At 35.2% G+C, this 27,445-nt stretch overlaps 1 protein-coding gene across 4 annotated transcripts in view; it reads right to left on the bottom strand.

The window, feature by feature from the left end:
* Positions 1-27,445, bottom strand: part of FAAH (fatty acid amide hydrolase) — a 239,329-nt gene that overhangs the window by 114,391 nt on the left and 97,493 nt on the right. For all 4 annotated transcript variants that reach the window (XM_089786972.1, XM_089786973.1, XM_089786974.1 and 1 more), the window contains 7 exons: positions 22,957-23,008; positions 5,437-5,517; positions 5,251-5,334; positions 4,784-4,887; positions 4,556-4,648; positions 4,114-4,182; positions 3,948-4,012 (listed from right to left, as the gene is read on the bottom strand). In XM_089786972.1, the coding sequence (XP_089643098.1) occupies positions 3,948-4,012; positions 4,114-4,182; positions 4,556-4,648; positions 4,784-4,887; positions 5,251-5,334; positions 5,437-5,517; positions 22,957-23,008 (548 nt within the window). The remainder of the gene's footprint in view (positions 1-3,947; positions 4,013-4,113; positions 4,183-4,555; positions 4,649-4,783; positions 4,888-5,250; positions 5,335-5,436; positions 5,518-22,956; positions 23,009-27,445) is intronic.

The raw sequence follows: 27,445 nt of genomic DNA, 5'->3' as shown, positions 1-27,445 counted from the left end.
CTTCAAGCAACCGTTCAAGTCATCCTCATTTCCTTTGTTATTACTAGGTTCCACGAAGTGCTTGACTACCATGGTTTGTATTCTTGTTGGCAAAACTTCAACTTAGGCCTTGTTTCATTTGCTTCTTCATTATGATATAGGGTTACATAACTTCTAGATGTTTTTTTATCCTTTTTGTGTAATTTTTCATCTTCCCATAGCTTCAATGTCAACTTCCCTTGTTTCTCTTCTTCAAGTAATGAGATTGGATACACAAAGTGGCTTCCGATTTACTTGTATTAGAAGCATTACTCATCTGGTTCCTAGCTATGGATGAAAGAGTGTTATGGTTGACATCCTTGAATAATTTCACATTACCTAAACTGTGATCCCTTGCTTCAACCTTTATTATTTCATCCTTTGTGCATGACCCTATCTATAATGTGAGGCAATTTTCGTCATTCTCATGAGGAGCCATGTGCTAATCTCATTTGTGAAAAATGAGGAGTTAACCACCTCTTTCTTCTTTCCTTGTACTTGTGGTTCTTGATGATCTACAATAACACATTATCTCTTTGGCATAATCACTTCCAATGCCTTCGATAACATTTGTTGTGAGGAGAGAATGTGTGAGACTTTTGATGCAAATGGTGCATTGCAATCATTCATCTTATGTTCTTTTAAGTGTTTATGCTTTCCACTTTCCCTTTTTAGGTCCAACTGATGACTTCTTTGCTCCTTGAGAAAACACTTAACCCTTAGCTTTTATGTAGTCTTCTAGTGTCATGTCATGACGTAATCCTATTTTAATCCAATCCTATCTAATTTATTCATATAGAACCATTGAACTTGGCTCACTACTTTCTTGCCTTTCAACTTTAGATGGGAATGTCGGTGGTACTGATTTTGAGTTTTTTGTAGGAGTTTGAATGAATTGATTTTTGTTACCAGAACTGGTGTTAGTGATTCAATTTTTCTTGCTTGCTCTCTTGACCTTCCATGATTTTATTCTCATGTCCATACTTTTGAAGCTTCTCATTATACTAACATGACACTAATTTCTTCAATTGTTATTATCTTTATTAGTCTGAAAGATGTTTCCCCACTGGTTGGTAGGTTTGTTAGCTCAGATCCCAATTGCAATATCCCCCTTTTGCCTCAGTTAGGAAAGCCACGACAATCACTTCAACTTCCTCCTCTTACTATGTCAATTGAAAGAAAATTAAGCAATTAATGGAAGATAAACCAATACCACTGCAAGTTCTGATATTATCAATAAGTTATATGCAAATGATTATCAGATTATATATTATAATTGTAATGTCTGATATGCTGTCATGAAATATACGATATGAAGATTTTTCTATCACTTATAGTGATAAGTCAATTATGGAGTTCCTGATTTACAATGTGAACATGCAACTGATGTTTATTGCTTTCAGCAATGGTACGATATCTGATTTGTTAATAATAATATTAACTTATAAATGTAATCACTAGAAGTGATAATTGCTGCCTCTGATTGCCAATTTGATCCTTGCACTCAAGAATGGATGCTGTCTTTGATATAAAATTTGTAAACTATGCAATCCGGTAGATGCCATTTCTGATTTGTGCTATTTATACTTGCTCCAGTAATGCCAATCAGGCAGTTCGCTCTAAACAGAGCATATCCAATAAGGACAAATAAACAAGATAAGATGAATTTGATGATGCTTGAATAAATGACTTCAATTTGCTTATGTATTTATTACAATCGAATGGTTGCACCTTGAAAAGACATATTTTTTCTTCATTTGCATCCCTTCCGAAGAGTTCTCATCCTTTCATAAACCATAGTGGTGTAATACATCTTTTTTATTTTCTTTCTTTTGGTGGTGTAATACATCTTTCTCGCTCATGGTCACATATTATTATTCGTTAAAGCCCAAGTTGTGGGTTTGGGTTTGGGTTAGGTTCAGACACAGATTTGGAAAACCAGCATGCTAGTATGTAAAGAACCCCAACAGGTTCTAACTTCACCACTATAATAACCCTTGCACTTCTACTGTTAAATTTTCAGTTTTGTGTCATGTGCATTTCTTCAGAAAGTTGTCATGCTTAATTAAAAATATTACTTCATCACATGGTCATAAAAAACATACAACTTATATAAAGTCTGAAATTGTTGAACAGAAAGCATACGCATTAAACCAAACAGTTTGCATTCAATGATGATGGTGATGTTGAAGGCATCACACTAAATATTCTGACAAACACTTGACGAGCATCTATATAAATTTCAGATTCTGATTTGCAAATCTACATAATTACAATGAAAGTTATTTGCAAACATCTACTTTAAAACAATTTAACATATAATAATGGAGTCTGGTTTTTCACACGCAGCTTGGTAGAACTTCAATAATGATGTAGCTTCCTAGAATGAACATGGGAAAGTCAACGGCAAGGATGTTAGAAGTTTAAAGAATGTCTAATGCTGAAACGGAATCTTTTCCATGCACTCTCGGACCCTCAATGGCTCACACAACTGCCGGTTATTACAATGGCTGCCCTTAATTATGTCTCACGCTGTGCCTTCTGGCTGGAAACTATCAAATACACCTGCTCATTATAGCTGAAGCTAATTCTGAAAATAATTATGGATTCTAAACAACAATTCCTTCAACATTAAATTCAATCATGACCTTTGGTTGAAGCCATGGCATTGGTGCAATTCATTGGGCATTTAACCAAATCATAGTGCTGATAAAACTTGGAAGAATTCACAATTCTTCAAGCTGAAAACTTGAAACCCTTGTTCCAAATTTCTCTTCACCCAAACACAATAAACAAATGCATCAAGAATGAATCCATTTCCTTTTCATTTTAGCTATCTATAATTCTCCATGACAAGTCTATCTTCAGCTTTACTTCTCACATAACTTGAAAATATATGTTCTTTTGATGGAGATTGCATTCATAATTGAATTATAACTCTCTTTATATTTCTCACGCAAAAATGACTTTGCTTCCTTTTTATTTAATTCATTAAATGTATCCTTTTTCATGTGCTCATGTTGACTTAGGGAATTAATAATAAATAGGCCTCCTTTTGATAAGCAACATTGAAATGCACACAACTAAGTCATTTGGCCCCATTATAACGATGAATTGACCCTTTCAATAAAGTGTAGTAATAACCTTATTTCATTAAATGTTGTAAATGAATAACTATTAATAAAGTATTACTTTATTATTCATTAAAATGACATAACTCCAGGAATACTCATTATTTTTTAATTTCATTTGAATGAAGGAGTCAAGCATTGCATCCACTGCACATTTAACTACCTTACTAAAACAGTAACAGTCCATCTCTATCAATCCCAAACTTACTATAATTAGTAAATCTCTAAACCTCATCAAACCAAAGGTGCCAAGGGTCATCACTGCAACTAAGTGATGTCTGGTGCCCTAGCAAATATAACAACATGGGCATAATTGACTTACTATAAATACTAAGTCCTTCAAACTAAGCCAACTTATGAATGAGTCAATCACTGTGCATACCATGAGTATCAGTGCCCCTACCAAAAATAGCTTTGACCATAATGTGACTTACTATAAATAGTAGGTCCCCAACTGGAAGCTCTATCAATATCACCATAACTCCACACCACTACCAAACTGTTCAAGTGCCCTACTAAACATTGAAACTCCGACTTTCCCAACAAAGACACTTAACTTCATACCACTACCAAACTATTCAGGTGCCTTGTATTTAGAATTTAATTGTTTTAGTGTAATTTTAATATCTAACAATGACTACAAATATGTCCTAATTTCAGAAGTTAATTGGTCTGCTAGGGTTTTATACACTTATGCAAAAAGTATCATCCTGAAAACATAAAGCTTTGTATAGAATTTCAGTGGTGACAAACATGAAACATTGTTATAATTTTGGAATTTGAAAAGACAATGCTCACCTGACGTTACAAAATCAGTCTCTCCAATATTCAGAGATGATGATGGTATTTTTGGTGCTGTCATACTGTAATGTATACAAACTGTGTCATCTTACATCATGCAAATGGTATTTATTCATTCCAGATGATTGTATATAAAACATGGAGGGTGTGCTAGGCCACATACCCTGTTGTAGGGGTCACTATGACATCAACATGTTTGAATGCTTCCATATGATAATGCATGATACGTCTCCTGCAGAATAGATACGTTTAGTAGAACTCCAACTCATAACTCATAACAAGGGAGATATCCACAAGGTTTAACAGCAACCTTAGGTTTGTCTTCCTAGATTATTTATGCAAAATCAAGGCTAAATTATTTAGTCCATAAAAAAATTAATAAAATCAATCATCTTGAAGTTAATACTTACAACTACAATATAAAAATCATTTAAATCCACAATAAAAAGTGAATATAAACAAAAATAACAAGGCCTATGGAACATGATTAATCTCCCAAGGACTAGGAAGCCATGCACAGCTTCTATAATAAGATCAAGTATAAACAATAACTTTTCCACATTTTATCATCTTCTATCTTGGAGTGGATGATGAGGCTTTCGTACCTGAGAGATTGAGCAACTACATAGTCTGCAGCCAAAAAGGACTCAAAAAGGGCCATATTAAGGCGGACATCATAAGACAATGCCATCCGTTGTCTGTTATCAATGATTAGCTTCTCAGATACCAAAAGAACTTTTTTCATTTCCATAGATTTGAAAGATAATAAAAATAGAAAGAAAAGGTGTAGATATACAGAAGAATAAAAGTATTCATAAGCAGTATGAGTATACCCATTCTCAAAGTGTGGATATATATGATTGAGTGCCTCTGACCCAATGGAAACAAGGTGAGCCGCCCGCATTTCCTCAAGTTCTGGCAGTATTATCTCCCTTGTCTTCCAATGAATTTTTTTTCAAACAAAATCATGTTCTCAATTTGTTTAGAAAGTCATAATACTAATTAGCTTGATGTTTAGAGAATACTAAAAGGTAAGATAAGAAAAGATAAGATAAATTTATTAATGTCCAACAAGAGACCTAAACATGTCTAAGGGGCTGAAAAGAGTCAAAGGAATCTGCAAAGCCCTGAAGCCGGTGGAGATACCAAACCAAATCAAACATACTCTCAATCCTAAGAGGATAAGTCCCAAACTTGGCCAAGATGATTCTGTGATGGGTGGACTGATAAAATCTTATAATATACCATCTGACAATTTTGTTTCGAAAACATGCATTTGCAAGAGGTTAAGAAATCTTACTTCAGTTCCAAAACTGTTAGCAACTTGAGTAAGAATCCATTCACAAGTTTCCGAAACTTCATTAGAATACACATCAGCGAACCACTAGAAAAACAGCAGTTTGTGTTAGAAGATAATGCACTCAAAATTTCTTTGATATGAAACTCAAATTATAAACTCACTGAATTCATATTTTTAAAACTTTACGCTTGAATATTTCCCAAGTTTGAGTGATCCCAAAAGATTCAAATTATCAGTTGTCCCCAGCATAGGAAAGCAAGGAGGCATCTGCAAAGAGGATAATACAGAAATTTGTCATTAAGTTTTGACCTATTAATAAAAAATATATCATGAGAATTTAACTGCATTAAATGACGAGGTGAGTATTCTAATGAGAAAAATATCAAAGAGAACAATTCTTTACATTATGTTTGCAAAATCAAGTGGCACTTCATTAATTTAATCATAGCTTCAGAATGATCAAAGAATTGCAAGGATAAGAATAGCGTCAGCTAATCTCTCACTATAGGAGTCTAAAAAAGATCTCCAAATAACAAATTGGAAATGATGTTCTGGTTAAGTGAAGAAACTTAATTTATATAGAACTTTCAATGATACATGTAAACTTGCTGATGTAAATTTATTAGAAATGCAGGAATATTGATTTCAGTTCATAGTCTCTAACAGTGGATTTGCTTATGAACTTACTAATGTCAGAGTTTGAAGCTTTCCTCTTTAGGTGAGAGGTTATACTGAATCTTATCACTCACTCAGATACAAGCGAAATCGATGTCTTCAGAGATCTGGAAGCTTCAGATACGAGTGAAATCCAAGTCTTCTGTTGGTGGCTAAAATCTTAGCAAAATGATTTAATAAAACATTTGTTGAATTTTTGTTATAGAAAATTTTCAGTAAACAAACATGCTGGTCTTTTACAGAATGTTGGCTATAAAGAATTAATAGAATTCCTCCTGCCCCAAGCCCCACATCTGAGTAACATTTTTTGATGGATTCATTAACTTCAATTTTTATTTTACATAAGAAACAAAATAGTATGATACCTTCAATCAAACAAGAAACGAATTGTAAATCCAAGTGGGATAAGAGGCACGGGTAATTCGAATGGCTATCCTTTGATCTTGACAAAATTAGGTTAGTCTTCTTTCATTGCCATCCTTGGCTTTGAGCTTGAACTTGTCTTCCACCTTCATTCATTCACTTTGCAACTATCCCTGCCTTTGATCAGACATGATTCATAGTACAAAGCTCCATTTAAAATGGGGGTTTTCAGGCATAGTTTGAGAACACCTGTTTTCAGCCCTGTCAATGCTTCAGATTCACTAAAGATCATACATCTCACCCTTGCAATCACTCATGACCAGATCTGGAGCTTCTTGTGGTTAGTCGGAATTAAATAGATTTCCCAAAAAGGTCACCCAATCTTAAAAAAATTTCAGACCCTAGTTTGAAAAACAAATTTGCACATCCAATGCCCTCAATGGATAATATAATCTGAGACCTTTTTTCTTATTTTTTCCTTTTTTCTTTTTTTTGTTCCCTCTTTTCCTTCCCTTGATGATTCTTCATACTCAAAATGTCTTCTGACCTTTTTTTGATGAATTTAGGCTGCAAACTCATTGATTTAGGCATAAAAAGAACCTTCTAATGGCTCAGCAATAACACACTAAATGATTGGTGAAGTTGGAAATTTATGAGAAATTTCCTAAAATATCGCCCTGTTGTTGATGTTTATAGACTCATGTCTGCAGACTTACGAGTTTCAGCCCATTGATGGCTTTGAAATAGTCCTAGAACACACCCAAAAAGTCTTACATCCATACAAGTCAGTGTTTAGAATCATTTCAAAACTTGGAAAATTCCAAAGGAATATCAAATTTTAAAGGGGGGTTTTCAGACTTCGAGAACATTTGTTTTCGATCCTGTTGATGTGTCAGATGCACTAGAAACTATACCTCTTTTCCTCGCAATCCATTAATGTTATTGTAGCTACGGTCTGACTCCTTCAGTCCAACATAGATAACATAAAGGTTGTGACAATATAACAATTATATTGATAATATCATTATTGTAATAATATAAATTATATTAATCTAGCAATTATTAATTAGTAATTAACGATCTCTAAATTAATGGAGCCAACTTGGAAGAGTGATGACCCTCGCACAAAACCTACATGGTATTAGAGCAGATATATTTTGTGCCTGTGGTATGTAATCATACAATATTCATTTTGTCAAGTAGTTTGTGTACTAATCAAGAAGACGGCAAAGAAGGAAACACTGGCAGCATGACCATAACGATCATCCATTGCTTTCTGCGATATTGCCAATACTGTGCCTGGTTAGATTTTGGTGAAATTGCAGATAAGTTGCACTGAAAAATTTGCTATGCATTAAAGGTTATTTTATTCTGAATGTTTTGGACCTTATTCCTAATCTGACCTCCTTATTTACAGCTTAAGGAAACACAGGTGTTTCGCATCTAATATTGGAAGGAAGATTAATGCAAATCGATGACTATATCCATAATCTCGAGCGACTTGAATATCATTAGTTGGTACAATTGATTGAAATATTGGTTAAGCGCCAATTCCCAAAGTTATCAAGCTCATTATTCTGAAGAGTGAGCCACTATATTCTTCATGATATAGCTTTGTAAGGATGAAGCATTATAATTGTTTTCCAGTAGAAATAATGTAGGATTCTCATTTGTCAATACTGTGTGCTCGGGACCATGAATAATTAAGGGGTATTAATAGTTCATGTTAAATTGCTGCTGAAAGTTAATATTAAATATTTCCATCAACATTGCGGCTCATATTTTCTCTGAAGGTTTACTTTGGGTCCCATTCTTATTAAAGTGATTCATAAGTCCTCGTGTATATATATATATATATATAGATTTATATTTTGTATTGCGAAAGAAATATATCTGGCAAAGTATTCACAAGTATACTTTTGAGCAAATATTTCATTGCAGCCCAACTATTATTTCAGTTTTTGAAAGACTATGTGCCATGAAGTCATAATTCAAAGATTTGACTAAATTTTTGAAAGACATTTGCAATTGACATAATCTCGCTCTTTGCTATGATCTTTCTTGTTCTACAGTTGGGCACTTCAATTTTGAGAGACAATTCATTATCAAGGAGACAAGAAAAGGGAAAACAGTTTGAATTAAGGAGATGTTGATGCCATGAATGTTTGAAGGATGCAGAGTAATGGATTTCAAAGTTTAGTTCATTATTGGAGCATTAAAAGCAGCATTTCATCTCCCTCAGTTTGTCGCATTAGAGAATTGCAGTCGGAATCAGTTAAGAGAAGAACATGTGGAATAAAGAATGGTGACTAATATGGAGCTGTGGAAGACTTCAGCATTTTTTGTATGTATGTCATGGTGCCATTCAAGATGGAATAATTGCGTGTATGACAAGCTGAGAGTTGCTGATGATATGGAGATGCTTATGGGTTGGATATATTAGTTTTGCTGAAATTTATGTCAAACAATAAATACCGGTGCCGAAAGTATTCAAGATCATCAAGTACTTGACGGATTTCAAGTTTGTGTAGATATATTGGTCTTGTCTTTAGGACAGTGTAAAGGTATATTATATTGTGTTCCAACATAACTGTGTAACTTCTGTGTGATTTGCAATGCTAGAATGAAAGGAGGATTGTTGTGAGGTTAGATTCAGGCTTTCCTAATTTTGTTGAACTGTGGTCTTCCCACTAACACCTTGTGAACCATACTGGGCAACCTTGCTGAGAGTAGCAGGTTAGTATCGGTTTTCACTTGACATAGAGGTTGGGGAACCCTCTGGATTGCAGATGAACTGCAGGAGCCTAAGTTAGAAGTTCTGAATCAAAGGCTTCACAACCTATTGGGAAGGCTGAGTGCAAACAGGTGAATGAATTACTCAGTCTGTGAATTGATGAATGTCACAGTAATTTTTATAAACACAAAACATCGAGGTAATGAAAAATCCCTGATGGATCTCTTCTGCTGATCTGCTGTAATCTTATATTTTTAAATCTGTTTTCCTGTTTATTTATGTTTTCTTACAGAACTAGACAGAAGTGCAGAAAGGTTTGTTTGTTTTTGATGGTTTTATAACATAGAAAGGAATAGGGAACATCAACCATGTAACAAGACTGAAATAAATAAGGTATTCAGTAAAAATCAGAATTGTTGCAAACCGTACCAGGCAGATTTGTCTGAATTATAGAGCCAAGCAATTAATCCAATGTATTTCCCAAAGCTCACATACAAATTTGATGTCAAACTAGAAGTGAAGATTGTTCTCGAATCCAGCATACATTTGGAGGTGAATACAAGCAATACTCTATACACCACGTGCTGCAAATGGCATCCCACGGGCTGCAATGAACCATGTCCCAACTGGAAAGATGATATGCCACGCTGAAACCCCAATGAGAATTGATGCCTCTATCCTTAATCACCATGCACAATGCCAAAGAGATTCGGGGACAAAGATTGTTAAGGGCTACATCCCAGCCAATCACTAACCTAGGGTTTGCGTCCTAGACTAGAAATCGCCCATTCAAAGCAAATTCATAAACAAGTTGATATATGCAAAAGATGATCTTAGAATGAAGCTTCTATCTCCTTATAACCCCTTTCAATTGCAAATCAAACCCTAAGTGTCTCCAAGTGGCGTTGGGTAGTGAAAGTGTTATAATTTCTTATTTTAAAGTGGTCATGTTACTAGAAAATGACCTTTTCCCCCATAGACTGAAATATGTTCACTGAATTGCCCTGAGACCAAAAAAAAAACATTTGAGAATTTAGAGACCTTTCCAATGAGCTATCACACCATAGGCTGCGCATCCAGATGAGGCCAAAAACCCCTTATTACTCCAAAATGGCTAATAACTTAGCCTTATTAAATTATTAAACGCTAACTTAGGAAATATTAAAAATATAACACAAATAGCCACAAAATGCCCAACTGACATCACAAACCATAAAATAATCCTATCACCTGTTTGTGACTGAAGTCGGAAATCAAGGATCCATTGGCAGTCTCATCCCTAAAATCTAGGGATGCTCCTAAAATTTAGAAAACAAGCCCTATCCCTCTGAAACTAAACCCAAAGAGTAATCTCATGGAGACCCAACCTTGGGCAAGATCATACCTCCTAAAAAGTAGGAACTGCCACCTAAAAACAAGGAATGTCTCCCAACTAATCAATAACTGCCAAAACATCAAGTCGCCTACACTGAATAACCATATTGAGTCTCTATCCAACCCTGCCAGCCTACAAGACCCCATAATAAGCTGACTCACATGTCTCTGCTAGACTGAGCTAAAAGAGGGGACGTGATAGGTAAACTTGCAATGTTTGAGCTCTTACAGCAATAAAGAGACTTATGTGAAAGAAATTGGAATTCAAAGCAGCAGTATAGTTAGTTTTCAGAGAAAAGTGTTTATGATGAAGAGTGTTGAACATGGTAAGAAATCACAAATAAAGTGTTAAAAGTGGTATCTTCGGTCAGATATAGAATGATGATTGATTTCATGTTACATATATCTAATTAATGTGTGTGTGTGTGTGTGTGTCAGTATACTTTGTATCTACTGGTATATATACACATACTTATTTAATTGGTTAGCAAATGAAACACCATATGTCCCAAGTATATTATTGATCTGCACTTAGAGATTATTACTTGTAGATTATTGCTATTTCATGTTTCATATAGGATCCCGATCGAGCATTATTATTGTTGATCATTTTCAGATTGGATATTTATTTATTTGTTTGTACAAGATCAAATCAGATCAAACTTAATAAGCACTTGCGTTACGTAATAAATCCTGATTAGGGAGCAGGTGTCTAATTTGATATGAAAAGGCACATTCATGAGACATCTCATGAACAGACATGTCCTTTCATGGGATATATCTTTTCCATAAATACTTATTGCAGATCCGATCCACAAAAGGAGACATCAAAATCATTTAATTCTCTGCCTCTTGGAGATCAGATATCACCGATATCAAATTCAGATTTGAAAATATCATATTCAGTGTTTTTCATTATTGATTTAGCATCACCTTCATACTTGTCAAGATCAATATTATCAACGTCTGATTACAAACTGCAAATAAAAGAACGGTGATCAGTAAGAATTATATTCTGAAAATCAGAAAAGACACATATAATCCAGATCTAAGATAAATCTACTCATCTTTAACATGGTATCAGAGCCACTCAATCTTAGGGATAGTTGCAGATATGAGAATGTCATGTCCCCAAATTTTAATGTAATAATTTAATTTAATTAGTTAATTAATCAGTCCCAGAATTCAAATAATATAATAAAACTATGTTACCCCAAGTTTCTGGGACAAGGGGATGGGGGGACGGGGAAACGGGTTTCTCGGACAATTTTTTTTTTGCCAGAATAGGGGACGACAGGGGACGGCTTTATATATATATCTCAATTTTCAAATATATTCATCAATTCTACATTCATCACATTAAAATTATCAATTTCATTTATCAAATAATGATTCATCAATGATCATAGAGCATAGCAATCAGCATCTAATCAAATCATCATAGAAAATTCTAAATAGCATCATTTTCAATCATCATTTAAGTACTTAAAATACCATTAGTACATGATGAAATGAATCAAATAAGGAAATGAAAAACATCAACTCTCAATAAAATGGAAACATTGAATAGATAAAGACTCAAACTTTAAAGTTTTAAACTTTTAAAGTATCAAATATAGTGTATCAATGATCATATTGATATATAACCATTCCATCAATGTATCAACTATCAATGATCATATAATATTGAATAGATAAAGACTCAAACTTTAAACTTTTAAACTTTTAAAGTATCAACTATAGTGTATCAATGATCATATTGATATATAATCATTCCGTCAATGTATCAACTATCAATGACCATATAATATTATAATGTCAAGACAAAACACTCCAAAATCTGAAACATCAAAGTCAAAATGAAAATAAAAGATACTAAGGCAGCTGCCCCTAATTATCCATATCAAAGTTACTATCACTATCATCTCGACCCTCAAAATGAAAACAAAGATACTACGACAGCTGCCCCTAATCATTCATTTAATAATATATTTTATAAAAAAATTGACTTCCACAAGTCCAGGCCCGCAAATGACTAGAAAATCATTTTTTTAATGGTTTTTTTGAGTTTAATAAATTTTAATAGGAAATTTTTTATGTAGTCCCCAGGACATTAGGAAATGGAAAAAGTCCCCAAAAGGGTCAACGTGGTTCGGAAACTCGTTGACTGTTTCCAAAGTTTCGAGGACACGTTTCCTACTTTCTTCTCTAGGTGGAGACATTTGGGAAATGTCTTCTGCCGTCCCCCCATCCTTGAAACAGTCCCCGTTTCCAAAACTTTAAGTTTAGGGGTGGAAACGCGTCCCTGGGTAACATTGTAACAAAAGGACCTTTAATTAGTTACTTTAATTAATAAACATGGGGCCTAAGTTAATAATATTTGTATTTGTGGTTCCGATTGATTTATGTATATCTCGAACCCATCTTTTCTTTTATTTCTAGGTGTTGTTGTGTTGGCGTTACTTGAAAACCCTTGAGAAGTTTCTCCGTAGGGGTATTTATGACCGGTTGTTGATAGTTGTTTAGTATGTGATTTGTATTATTTTCTTTGTACTGCAAATTCCTGTTGGAGTTCTCTATTGTTCGCCATTTTGGAAGTGAAAGATCATCCCTACTTGGCTAATTCAGTTTTGGTGGAACTCAACCCTCACCCTATTTTGATTCTCTATATTACTTTGATTCAGATATGGCACATCTGGAGCACCATCATTGTCTGCTTATATATATTTACATGATTTAGATTGCCCATCTTTGTGTTGATTTATGTTTGTTATTGGCAATCGTCTTAACTTGTATTGGATTTGGCATCGTGGAAGGCACACACACTCAACTATTCCTTGGCACAGATCTATCCCCATCCATGCAAACTGGCAGCCATAGAACCCACCAACAGCCATCACCCTGCCATACGCCATCACCATACCTTTGTCGTATGCCAACACCTCACATCCCTAGCCATACGTTCATCCTTTCACATTACCATATGACACCTAGCCAATGTCACCATGCCGTCACATTACCTCCACCGTACGAGCTTACACTCCACCTACACGGTTTGAATCTTTCCGCCATATAGACATAACATTCCAACTTCACTGTATGAACAACTTGCTATCACCATACACCACTTGTTGGTCTTGGCTACAATATGAACAAGGAAAATTCCATTGATTCGCTACATGTAGGGATAATATACATTCTTTAACCAAACATCCAAGGTTGACTGGCATAGGAACATTAGAGTGATATCAGAACAATTACCTTCAGGTCAAGATCTCCTTTAGGCTGAGATTGCCTTTGGGTCGAAATCCCCTTCAGATCGAGACCTCCTTTGAGTAGAGATTGCCTTCAGATCAAGATTGCATCTGGACAGAGATCCCCTTTGGGTTGAAATCCCCTTCGGGGATTCATTGTCTTTGGGTCGAGATCCCCTTCGGGCCGACATTGCCTTCGGATCGAGATTGCATCCAAACAGAGATCCCCTTCAGGTCAAGATCCCTTGTAGGACGAGATTGCCTTCGGGTCGAGATCCCCTTCGGGCCGAGATTACCTTAAGATCGAAATTGCATCTGGACAGAAATCCCCTTTAGGTCGAGATCGCCTTTGGGAAATCATTGCCTTTGGGTCAAGATCCCCTTCAAGCCAAGATTGCCTTCGGGCCAAAATTACCTCTAGATAAAGATCCGCTTTACGATGAAATCCCCTTCAGACCAAGATTGTTTTCGAGCTGAGATCACCTTCAAGCCGAGTTTGCCTTCGAGAAATTACGTTGGTATCAAAGTTGATGATCTTGCCAAGCTACTGGGATGATTAAGAGATATTGATATTTGGATCACACTATAGCACCGAACAGTGATGGAGTGTGGTGGTTGAAGGCACTACAAAAAATTGGCAAAAAGCTCAGTGAGGGTATTGATCTTCCAATAGATATATTGGAAGTATGTTTGTGTAAGGTGAACCAATTACCTTCAAGATATATACAAAGAATCCTCTCGCCGATTAAGGATGCCTTAAGTCAACCTAGACTTTTAAGACACCATGACAAGGGAAAAAGTTTGGCAATTGCAACATGTCTCAGTGAGGTCTTAAGAAATTGAGCTCCTAAAGAACCATATGATGATAACACCATGATAGAGATCTTGCATTTGATCGTTGACAGCTTTCAAAGCCTAGATGACATCAATGGTGATCCTTTTGGCAAGAAATCTTCTTGGAGAATTGTGCAAATGTCAAAGTGGGTAATCTCCTCTTAGATCTCGAGTTGCAAAATTTGGTCCATGACATGTTTCATCACTTCTTGGTTGCCATCAAGGAAGATCATGATACCAAGGTTTCAGTTGCTATGGAGAGCCTTATGATTCTATGCATTGAAGAGATGGATGAAATATGACAACCCATCACATCTATGTTATGGGATGTTCGTAATCTAGAATGTCCCCTCTATAGCAGCATGTCGATTGGTCAATAATGATTTCAAGCATTGTGGAGAAAAATTAATCTCATTTGCACAAATGGAGAAAATAGACGACAATGATAAGGGTGATGCATTATGTGAGGAGAATGAAGGCATAATTATAATGCTGCTCCAAGAGAATTTTCTAAATCTTTCTTTTACACCAACATGGGGAGAACACCCAAAAAATGAAGAGGTTGCTTGCAGAGATCTTGTGAAGATGTGGACAAATCAAGTTGTACCCATCACCGAAGTTGTGCCCAAGGTTGTGACCATCATAGAAGTTGTGTTTGTTGTTGTGGCTCAATTCGCCATCGAGGTTGTATTCATCCTTAAGGCTATATCAGTCATTGTGGTCATGTCTGTTGCTAAGGTTGCATGTCTATCACTGTAGTTGTGTCCTTCATCGTATTTGTGTCCGTCGTCGTGCCCATCATCATGTTTGTTGCCGTCATTGTGTTTTTTGTCATTACTATCACTGTGTCCTTCACCGTCATTTTGCCTGTCGTCGCCACTGTCACCGTGTCCATCGTTGAGTCTATGTTCGTCGCCATTGTTGTATCTGTCACTGTTGTTGTGTTTGTCACCATTGCCGAGCCTGTGTTTATCATCGAGCCTATGTCAACCATTGTCATTGTGTCTATCACCATCATCGAATCTGTGTCCGCTACCGAGTTTGTGTCTATCACCGTCATTATGTCCATCGTTGTCATCATGGCTATGTCTACCACTGTCATCATAGTCATAGTTGTGCTTGTCGACATCATTGTGGTTATCTCTGTCGTCTTTATGTGCCCTTAAATGTAGTTGTGTTCGTCGTGGTGACTAGGTCTGTCGCCATTGAGGCATTACTCGTTGTTGAGGCTCTGTCCATCGTCGAGGCTTCAATTGGCATTCTATGTGCCACCAAGGTTCTATTTGTAGCTGAAATTTTGTTTCTCGCTAAGGCACTCTCCATTGAGGCTCTCTTTGCCGAGGTTCCCTTCCTTGAGGTACTCTTCACTGAGGCTCCCCTCGTCGCGACACCCTTCACCGAGGCTCCTATTGCCAAAGTACTCATGGTCGAGCCCCCCTTCGCCAACATACTCTTCACCAAGGCTTTCTTCGTCAAAATTTTGTCCACAGAATATTCTACTGGAATTATCCAAAGGGCATTTTCTAGTCGGGAAAATAATAGTGGTCATTGTGGTTGTGCCGATGGCTAAGTTTGTGCCAACATCAATGTCTGTGCCTATGACCATACCCAAAGAGATTTTTGAACATAATTACATAAAAGATTTCATCAATGTGCATCATTGGGATCTTGCTAAAGGGCACGACAATGTGTTTATTAGAGTGGCATAGCAAACGCTTAACAACAGTGTGGTGCAGGGGAGGTTTGATGACAATTTACTCATTTCAGTTGAGTGCTTGTTTTGGGATCCTGGTGCAAACAACAAAGCCAATGTTGAAGTGAACCCTCAGAATGTTCTCAGTGTGTGGGGCGAGAGCAAGGCTGCTAATCTACAGGAGAGCATGGATAATAATTTGGAGTCACATAAATGGAATCTTGAACCTAGAGAATGGGGTAAAGGTCGTTTGCAGGAACAATTGCTATGTTGATTGATAATAGAGTTTGTCCTCCAACTGTGCTCAAGGCATGCATAACTGCACTCTTTTTGTGTGAGGGACTTCTAAGCAAGAGCAGCGGGGTCTGTTTAAGTTATGAGTTTCTAGAAGAGATTGATGAACATGACATCATTTACATTTGTTGGCGGTCAAAGGTATTGAAACTGCAATTACATTAGATTAATGAATATGTAATATCTGCATTGAAGTTGTAGCCAGTATTCCGTGCATATAGTTCAAAAATGTATATAATTTGACATCATAACCAAGCTTTAATAATTATTGCCTGTCTATAGCTTGGGGAAATATTATTAGCAGCTAGATTGTTGATTGGAGGCAGCATATTTAAATGTTCCAAGAGACTTCGTAAGACATTGAAATAATATTTACTGTGCATACATTATTGAAACTATTGTTTGTTAAAGATAATCATTTTGGAGTTGCTGATACTTGAAATGGTAATTGTGTACAAGCTCATGAGGGTCAATTAATTTATTGAATAGAAAGCTTTAGGATGGACGGACATCGAAATATAGGTTTAAAGATAATCAAGCACCCTACGAAGGATGTGAAATGAATAAGGGAATCCGATTAGTGGATGGCTTCTCAAACAACAAATCAAGTGACGTGGATCACAAACAAACAAATAAGATGTTCCAGCCTTGATGACTAGACTCGTACTAGGCAAAGAATGGTTATAGCATACAAATAAATGATGAATAAGAGCATGCACAAATTTTAGAATTTGGTGCTACTTAAGCACGCGGGTACAAGTACCAAGGGTGTGGGTAAGTACCTATGCAACCTTGATAAATTGATAGATAAAATTTTAACAAAATATTTACTTAGTGGAGCTTGAATAGAATTAAAATATCATTTGCATAGTGTGTTACAGTTTCTAGAAATAACAGGAATCATTCCTTGGCTATTCATAGGATGAATTGCATTTCACTGTTGTTGTGAATTCAAAGAGTCAAATTCATACAATGTGAGTGAAATTATCATAAGAGTAATGAGGGAGCATGCTGATTACTGAAATTGGAGGAAGTGAATTAAATACTGTCCTCGACATCCCAAGGCAACAATAACCAATACTTGAATAGAATGACAGGGCTATTGAGGAGTTGAAACTTCCTCAAGATTTTGGAAGCACCAGTAAGGCTCGAGAGCTTTGTACAAATTTAGAAAAGAGAAAAGATGAGAATAGATGTATAGCACCTCATGCTTTGGGATGAAATTATCTGTTGGGGAACTTTATTGTATCTGAAAGAGCTTATTTGGGAAGAACTTCTAAATATACTTTATGCATAGAGTCTGTATATTCCTCATGCTTGTGCATATATGTCAAGTTTGAATGGAAAATAACGATAGTGATATATAATCTAGCATGGGTATGGTATTGTAGCACTGCATAATGGTGGCAAGGAATAACAGCTAGTAGAGGGAGAACATGCCAATGAAGAATTTCTACATATGAGACAACACTCTTTTCTTTAAAGTGGCTTGTTAACCGTACAATTGGCAAGGATACCTATACTTCTTATTGATTATTCAACTGAGACTGTGATTATAGAAAGTCAGCGCTGTGTTCACCCACACCCCTCTCTTGCCTCCAATGTGTATTCAACATCAAGTTTGGAGAGGTAATTTAAATTTTCCAAGTTGGTTTTATCAGCATATTCTATACTAGGCCCTTGTTAGGGAATGCTCTGTTTCACTTGTAGGACATCATGATGATAGATGCTAGGATTTATGTTCTATGGATGAGAAAATTATTTTTCCAAATACCCATGATCAGTTAGGTACTACAATTACAAATATGGACCTCACTAAGATGCCTTGGTCGAAGATTTCCCTTGATAGAGATTTAAGCTATCCCAATATGGGTTTTGGTGATGAGTACTTTTGGGGGTTCCACAAACAAGAGAGTAAAGACTTGGCACGATGGCATTTCAGTTATCATCAAAGTAGTGCAATAGAGATCAATTGGTGTTGAGTACAGTGGTTTCTTAGTTGAGATGAGGGCATTCATTTCATCTTGTAGGAGCTAGTTAGTTATATGACTTAGATTCCACTGCGATGTAGGATGCAACAGTTTGTCAATGATACCAAAGTGGTGCAACAACACCCCCAAGGTAGTGAGAATATCAATCTCCCTTTTTGGCATTAGGATCTAGGAAAAGTTTAAGCAGTATTTTACTTCACCTAGTTGCACAGTTTCACAAATGGTCGAGCATAGACAGGACTTTAGGTTGTAGCTGGTTTAAAGCAATTTTGGTAGAGTTTCTTCTAGATTTATCTAAGATCTGAGTAGCTAAAAAATATTTGCAATTGGCACTTGTTTATGAACGTAGGAAGTAGTTGTTTTAGTATGCAGTCAAGAATTGTTTGTGGAAAATCAGTCTTGGAGAGGGCAAACTGTAATGTACTCACTTCCTACTTTAATATCTTTTGTAGAGGTTAACTCACCAACAAGGTTCCCACAGGCTAATACAGTGGAGAGGGAGCCCATTCAAGGGTCTTGTGGCCTTTTAAGAAAGTTTCCATGGCACTTCAAGAGCTCAAATATAGGAGGGGTTCTTATTTTTTAGGAGAATAGCAATTTTTATGTTGACCACCTCAAGCTTGTGGAGCCTTGCATAGGGCTTTACATGCCTTTCTAGATGTTCAGAGATAGTATCCTATTTTTCAAATGGTCAAAAACAATTTCTTTTTTTTTAAGAAAGGTTTCTATTTTGAGGAGACTAGTAGTTGGTCTACTATATTTAGACATCACCCGGAGACTAGGTGCAGCATCAGTTTTCATTTGGAGAGGTCAAGTGATAGTTTTAGAATAAAAACTAAAATCTTATATTATAGTTGACTTTATTAAATTTAATAAATTAAAGTTACTTTATAAATTGACTCAAGAATAATTATATTTACCTTCAATAATTCATTAATTAACTTTATTGTCTTATTAATAAAGTAGCGATAAAGTTGTAATGTTCCCAAGGTGAACTTAGCCTAAAAGTGATCTCAATCCGAAGGCAAGCTTGAATTGAAAGGAATCTTGGTCCAAAGAAAAACTTGATCTGAAGGGGAACTCAGTCCGAAGGGGAACTCGACCCGAAGGGAACTCGATCCGAAAGGGATCTTGATCCGAAGGCAATTGTTCTAATACCACTGCTCTGGAAACAATCTCTCTCCGTTAGATACTAGAAATGTGGCTCGAATGGTTCTACTGTGGAGGCAGTATGACTAAGTGGATATGATGTACAGACACTGATTGAGGAGGAAGGACGAGCAGCAGGAATGTCATACGATGGAAGGAGGAACAACAGGAATGTCGTACGGTTACAAAGGGCAGATGGTCGTACAAAGGGATCTGGAGCAAGTTGTACGGTGGAACACAAACAAGGCCATACGATACTGTTTGGGAGTCTGTACAAACAGTACGGTGGACTGGGTTTGACTATATGGTAACAGGCCAAGGGTAATGGGAAGGTCATACGGTAAGTAAGCAATGTCAACTAGTGGCGACAGGAATGTCTATGGGGGTTGTATTGTAGATAAGGAGACACATTGTACGGTAAGAAGAATGAAGTCAGAAGATGATTTGGTAGCTAACAGATGGTTAATGTTGCGTATCACTGAGGTACGGATGGAAGGCAATTTTAGTCTTTCAAACATAAACTTATAATCATAAATTCATCAGATAAAATCCAAACAATAATGGAGATCGAACATGAATAATTCTTCAATTAACATATGCCAATATGATAGTGGTCCGACTTGCCAGATCCGAGCGAAGTGTTATAGGCGACAGAATAGGGTGTGTTGAATCCCACCGAAACCGGACAAAACCAAATAGGGAAGGTCTTTCACTTCTGAAATGGCGAATAACAGAGAATCCCAACAGGAATTCGCACTACAAAGAAAATAATCCAAATTGCATACCAATGACTACCTACAAACCGTGCTTAAATACCTGTCGAGGAGAACCTTTCCAAGGGTGTACAAAGATAGCCGACAGCAACACCTACGGAACAATTAAATAAAAATGGGTCTGAGATATACTAAATTAATTGGAACCACAAATACACATTATTAACTTGGGCCCCGTCTTAATTAATTAAAGTAATTACTTAAAGGTCCTTTTATTATATTATTTAAATTCTGGGACCAAATAATTAATTAATTTAATTCAATTGCTACATTAGAATTTGGGGACATGACAAAAGTGGACAGCCTTTATGGAGAAATAAAATATTGTAAAGTTTATTTAAAATTTATTTGAAGGGCCCATGAGGAGAATCATGAGAAAACCCTAAAGAGGTGTTAGAGTTTGATGAGTAATGAAAAGACATTTGGCCTATATTTGAATCATCTTTGAAATCAATTTTATAGATGAAGATTAAAATTTCCAGAGCTCTTGCAGCTAGGACTTTTTTAGGAAGTATTTGTGAAGATGAAAAGCATTACAGATCTGAATGTCTGCAAGTGTGAAAGATCACCCAAGGGCACAATATATAGATGGCTTAAACCAGAGGCCACATCACCTTGCAGTTGAAGATATTTGTGAAATTAATTCAAACTTTGCGTTGTGCTTCAATAACTAGTTTGACAGAGTTTGAGGGGTGATTGAGAGTAATTGTGTGATTGGAGATTTGAGCAGTTTGGAGATTAACTTATCAGTAGAATAAATCTATTTTCAGATTGCAGCATAAGGAAATTGACAGAATTTCATGTATTTCAGATAAAGGAGCTGATGTGAACCACTAGCTGCCATTTATTAGCATTAACCCACACCTACAGCCATCTGTACATTCTTCGGGCCATTATGCAGTGATTCAACTCGAGATTCTGAGGGTTTTGTGAGTTGTTAAGCTGCAGATCAGACTTGGAGGGGACCATACAGATCTGAAAAGACAGATCAGATTACAAGCAAACCCTTGGGTGGTGAGAATCTGGTTTCATGTGATGATTTGTTATATAATAAGCACAATCAGATCTTTATTAAATTTGTTTGGTATGTATTGGCAATTTATCTAAAAGAAACTCAGAATTTTGTCCTTTATTGCGTTGCTTGCTGTACAATTTATTTCTAGCATTATTCTCTTGTTGATTCCCTTTAAATTTCAAAAACCAAGAAAGAACATCCAAAATCAAAAATCTTGAAAAAAAAATTTTAGCAAACTCAAAAATTAGAAAATTCAGAAAACAAAAGAAGTTGCAGATATTGCATTTCTAGAATAGGGTGGGTTATTACAAGTTAAAAGAAAAACAAAAATAAGGGAGATTAAAAAAAGAGTAATATAACCAAGAAAAAGGAAAAAAAAATCCTAAACGGTGTGATTCCTTACATCCTAAGATCCCATGAGAAAATGGCCGTCCCTAATCAAATCCACCCTTACTACCACTTAAATATTAAAGAATATATATAAGAAGTAGAACATATCGATAAATAGTTGATAAGATAACCAAATAGAAATGAACATAAAATATGGACATAAATAGTTGTGCCTATATTGAAACCAATGATGAAATAGAGTAGAGAATACTTATGATGAAAATTATAATATTTGTGATGCAGAATCATAAGAGATCCCAAATATTTTGGAATCAGGAATGTTGAGAATTATCTAGAGAAGATGAAGAAAGAAGAGTTCTATGAGATATGAATGGTAGCCCTAGATGTTACTTTGACAAGGAACGAGAAAGATGGTGGAAAGATAAAAAATAGAACATTCTAACTTGGAGAAATCCATAAATTGCAACTAAATTTAGATTTGTAAAGAAAGAATGGCTAATGCACAAGATGCCTATTTATAAAAGCTCCTGATCGAAGAAAACATATTGTATATTTCGCAAAGTTCTTGATTAAAAGGGGAGCAACAAGCAAATAGTACGGGTTCACTTCTTTTATTGGATTTTAGAGTTACCATCTTGTTCTTAGCATATACATCAAGAATAAAAAGGACAAACAAAGAACTGGAAAAAAGTTTAAAGAATATTTTGTTCAATTTTCTAATTTTTTTATCAAGGTGAGAAGACACATCACATACATAGAGGATCTAAACTTTTGTCATACTCTCAATTGACAAGGAACAAAATGAAATACAAGCATATAACATAATTTGTAAAAAAGACTGAAATCCATATATTTGCTTGTGTATATATTTAGTTTTTTTCAAGCATTCTAGTTACAACACCTATAAATGAGGGCACAGAAAACAAAGCAAGGCAGAAGCCACAAAGGAAAAATAGAAGTTTGGAGATAGATGGTTGCACATCTATATTTCTTGTCACTAAAAGGTAGATGCAAAGGACCATACCAAACCTTCTAATTGAATTGTTAGTAAAACCAAATATCACATATATGCATATATCTCACAGATTTAAATAATAATTTATTAATTTATACATGCAGGAATGTCTATTGATGTGTCTGTAGATTGTAATTATCAGCTACAAATCATAAATCCAAATCAATCGAATAAAATAAGAGAATACCTACCGGTTTTAGGCGAGCCAAATCAACTGTCGACGATCCCAATATTGCAGCATATCTGGAACAGTGGACAATCACTTGATCAGAAAACTAAGCACACCAAATTACAACCTCTTTTCAAGTCAAATTTACTATGCCCAACACTTAACTAAATACACACTTAGATTTCAGGTCAGAAAAATTGATTGGACAGCGATTTTTACAATCATGTCCAATCTTTCAGCCCTGCTACAAATAGATCACTTCATGCAGTTACCTATGAAAACGAAAGGACTAGAACAAAGCTTACCTGGAGACAAGGAGGTCTCCAGTACTAATATGGTTATTTTCCAAAAATAGGAGACAACAACTTTATTTTAATATAATTTAATAATTTCTAAGAAATATCAGAGATTCATAGCATGGTGCTTTGAAAACATGAACAATGGAATGTTTTGAGTATGAACATTGAACATTAAAACCAAAGGCAAATAATAAAGACTAATAGTAATGTCATTTACTCATTTAATATTGTGTCATCTAGAGTCCAATAGTTCAAAAAATAAATTGCATATCTGATATCTGAGATTTGCATATGATCATATCAGATTAATAATTGCTGAGATTCTCATTATATTTTGAAATTTGAAATTTGAGATTTATACAGTTTGATGATAAATTGCTCAAATGCAAACAAATAACTCAGAACTGTAAATAAAAATAAAAAATCTATCTAGTAGCATCTTCTGTAACGTTGTCTCCGGTTAGGGCTTTGTCTCAATCCAAATGCCTAAAACGATGGTCAAAATAAAACATTTCATTTTTAATTTTCCTTTTTCTTTAGAGATGTGTGGAAGACTTCTAGTTTTGTGTCTGGAGACTTGGAGACTTTCACACAAAGTCTCCAGGCATTTTTAAAGACTCTAGAGACTCAAAAAATCTCAAAGACGCATCTTCATCTCTGAGATGCGTCTCCGGGGGGGGTGCAGGATGGGTGTGGGGGTGTCTCCCAATAATACTGACTAAAATGGAAGTCTTTTGGATCCTCCCTAATTACACCTAGATGTGGAGGGATTTTGGTATAAAACTCACTGCTTCAAGAAATCAAGTTATATAATAGTTTTCAGGCTCATCAGTGATTCAAAAACAGATCAAGTTAGTGATATTTGCTAGCTTGGTCACTTAATGCTCTTCACTTGAAGACTTTCTTTGAACATCACAATTTTAATGACTCATTCCAGCAAGAAATGTACCCGGATAGAACTCTAGGGATCAGATAATCAAGGTGCAATAGAAATAGAAGTGCGTGACTAATCTAAATCATAATTACCAGAATCAGACTTGGTAGAGATTCAGCAAGATAATTTTTGGACTAGGAACACCAAGTCAACAACCAAACTTGGATTAATAAAAAGATCATGAATTTTTATTTTTTTAAGGAATCAAAAAATTTCTATGCACTATTTTTTTAAAGCAACTTTAAAGAGATAAAAGCCAAGTCAATTACAAACTACTTTGATCACATACACAAGTATACATTGAGAAAATGAAAACAAATGCGGAGTTGAGCTAAAGGAAAAGGTATTTAAAGATTTACTATTTGAGCATATGGATATTTTTGGTGTAAGAAATTCATGGACTATCATATCCATGGCATCAACAAAAGAGCATGCCATCAAGTCATCCTATTTAGCATTGCGATTTCAATATTTATACAAAATTTCATGTACTGGTGAATTCTTCAAGTGCTGTCTTGTAATATCCCCTTCTAAGATCTCTTCAATTTTTCAATCTAAGGATTATACTTGTGGAATTAGGGTTTTAAAAGAAGGGTCTAATGGATTTATTTACAATGCTGTGGTCTTGGGAAAAGTAAGAACAAAATCTTTTGTGATACAAATGTTAAGTATGTATTGAATATGAGTTGCAAAAGATACATTTCAGTTCTTCAACATATAATATCACAGTTCTTAGCTTAATGAGTTTTTCATGTCCCATTTCTGGAAAGGAGTTTAATTAAGAAATAATAATTTAAAAAATTAAAATATATAAAAATAATCAAATAATAAATGATAATGAAGTGAATAATAAATAATAAAATCAAATTTAGAAATGGCAACAAACAAAGGAATTGACTATAACAATAGGTTAAGGATAATATTGACTAAAGTCAAAACAAATACATTAAAATCAACTATACAAGTGGAATATTACAGCAATTAAGTTAACAAAGACAACTTGAACAAGAGGAACATTAGAGACGTGACAAGATAATTCGCTAGCTTCATTTATTAATAAATTGCAGATTCTCATTGGAGTGTGACTGGCTAAGGGGAGACAGAGAACAAATAGGCATGTCTCTACATAGGAGGCCCGCCATCAAAATGCACTCAAGGGATCTGGACAGAAGGAGGGGAAGATAGGTAGATTTGGAATTAGGGTTTGAGAAAGAGAAAATTCAGTCACAGCAAGTAGAATTTATAGACATTATACCTAGTCACTATTTATTAGCAACCACCGGCAGGAAGAATGTCAACTAGGATAAAGGGAACAAAAAGAAACAAAGGGATCATCACAAACAGCAGGGAAGAAATGGTATGGTCATAAGAACTCAACTAAAAGATTCAAAGCTCAGTCCTACAGTAATCAGATAAAAATTTCCTTAGCCAATAGACAGAGAATACAAAATCAGTGAGTAGATGAGATTATTCATAAAGTATAAAGCAGCAAAATGATAGGTAAAGGCAGCAATAATAAAGACAAATTATGCAGGCTGTTTCTCCAAGGTAGTACACATAAATTGAAGAAGATGCATAAGAAGAAGAGAATCAATTTTATTAAGATTTAATGAAAGAAGAGTTATGCAGCAACTAAGATTACATTTTAAAAATGATTGCAAAGATGAAAGTTTACAAGTAATTAATATAAGCAACGAACTAGTTATATTCTTACTAAGGAAATATATCATTAAGATATAACAAAAGAATGCAATGGTTCAAAATCAGCGATTAAGATAAATAAAAAAGGCTGCAATTTATGAAACACAAAATAACGGATTCCCTTAACGATTAAAAGGTGGAGACTATAAAAGAGTATTTGTTGGCAAGAGATGCCTCTCTTGAGGAAGGTCTGCCTCTTAAAGAAAGTATCATTCCTTGAAATAAATAGGAAGATAGAAATGTTATTTGAAAATTAAAAAAGAGGGGGATAGGGAAAAGGCCTTGAGATTCAGATATTTATAAACAGATAAGTAACACAAGAAGAAATAAATATATGTACTTAGCAATACCATTAATCCATTGAACAGGGGCAGAGGAAAGAGATATATGGCATCAACCGTCAAGTAAGAACAATCAAGCATCAGTACAATTGGGATAAAGTAAGAACAATCAGCATGAAATAAAGATATACCGCCACAAACAGAATTTAAATCATTAACTTCAGCATTTGAACAATCCCAGAAATTAATCATTCCGTTTAATACAAAGACAATTCTTCTATAGCATCTTCAGTAAAATTAGTAATCAACGAAAAATTTCCCCGAATCAGTAAAGGAGAACTACCAGCCTCAACAAATAGAAGATCCAATCATCTTAGAGGAGCAATAAAGACTAGAAGAGGTTTGATCCCTCTTCATTCTTGGAGATTAACAGCTAACACAATATATTAGATCAGAATTGAAACTTAGTTCTTGGCAACTCAGTAGAGGTCTTTTCATTGGATAATAATTGCTTATGTTTGCTAGAAATTAAGAATAACATCAAGTCCAATCTTGGTGAATGCTGATCAGGAACATTATTGGTGAATGTTGAGATTCCTAGAAAGGAATTAAGGCACAGATTACAATATCTCTGAGGGTCAGTATATACTGATAGATGTTAATAGCATATGCATATGGGAAGAGGGATACACCTTGGAGGGTATCCACAAGACTTGGGAAGAGATCCAAGGCTTATAAGGATGGATATACCAAATATTCTTATCCATAAAGCCTTAGGAGAGACGAGTTGTGATAAGATGGCAGAATAGCTTGACGACCGTTTTAGATTGGCCATGTGGCAACTAGAGCCCCTGGAGGTCCTTCCAAAGAGCTAGGAACCTAATTACAAACTCTCCTAACACGTGCAGGTTTATTCATCAAGGAACAAGGAAGTACTTAACAGTGGAAGTGGAGACATTACAGAATCAGGAAATTGTCTTTGGAAGTGATTGGAGAAATCAATCAATGCAATTATTGACTGTCTTTATATCAATGAAGACTATATCACAGAGGTTCTTTTGTCAAGCAATAATCTGATATAGTTCTCTGATATGATTTTAATGACCAAGTTGATAATGATATAAATGTTGTTCTGGTGGAGATTGTATTGATCTTATGAATATGGAAAATAATTCAAGTAACAAAAGCAGTTAAGAAAGCAAGATCAGATTATTTACTAATTCTAGAAATTTTGATTCAAATTATAAATCTGATATAAAGATCGACCTGAAAATGCAAAGGAATCTGATATAGCCA

The sequence above is a fragment of the Cupressus sempervirens genome, chromosome 6 (assembly GCF_028749045.1).
Source record: "Cupressus sempervirens isolate cs-2001-9-10 chromosome 6, ASM2874904v1, whole genome shotgun sequence".
NCBI lineage: Eukaryota > Viridiplantae > Streptophyta > Pinopsida > Cupressales > Cupressaceae > Cupressus > Cupressus sempervirens.
The sequence above is the reverse complement of the archived record's forward strand: the minus strand, read 5'-3'. Positions and strand labels throughout refer to the sequence as shown.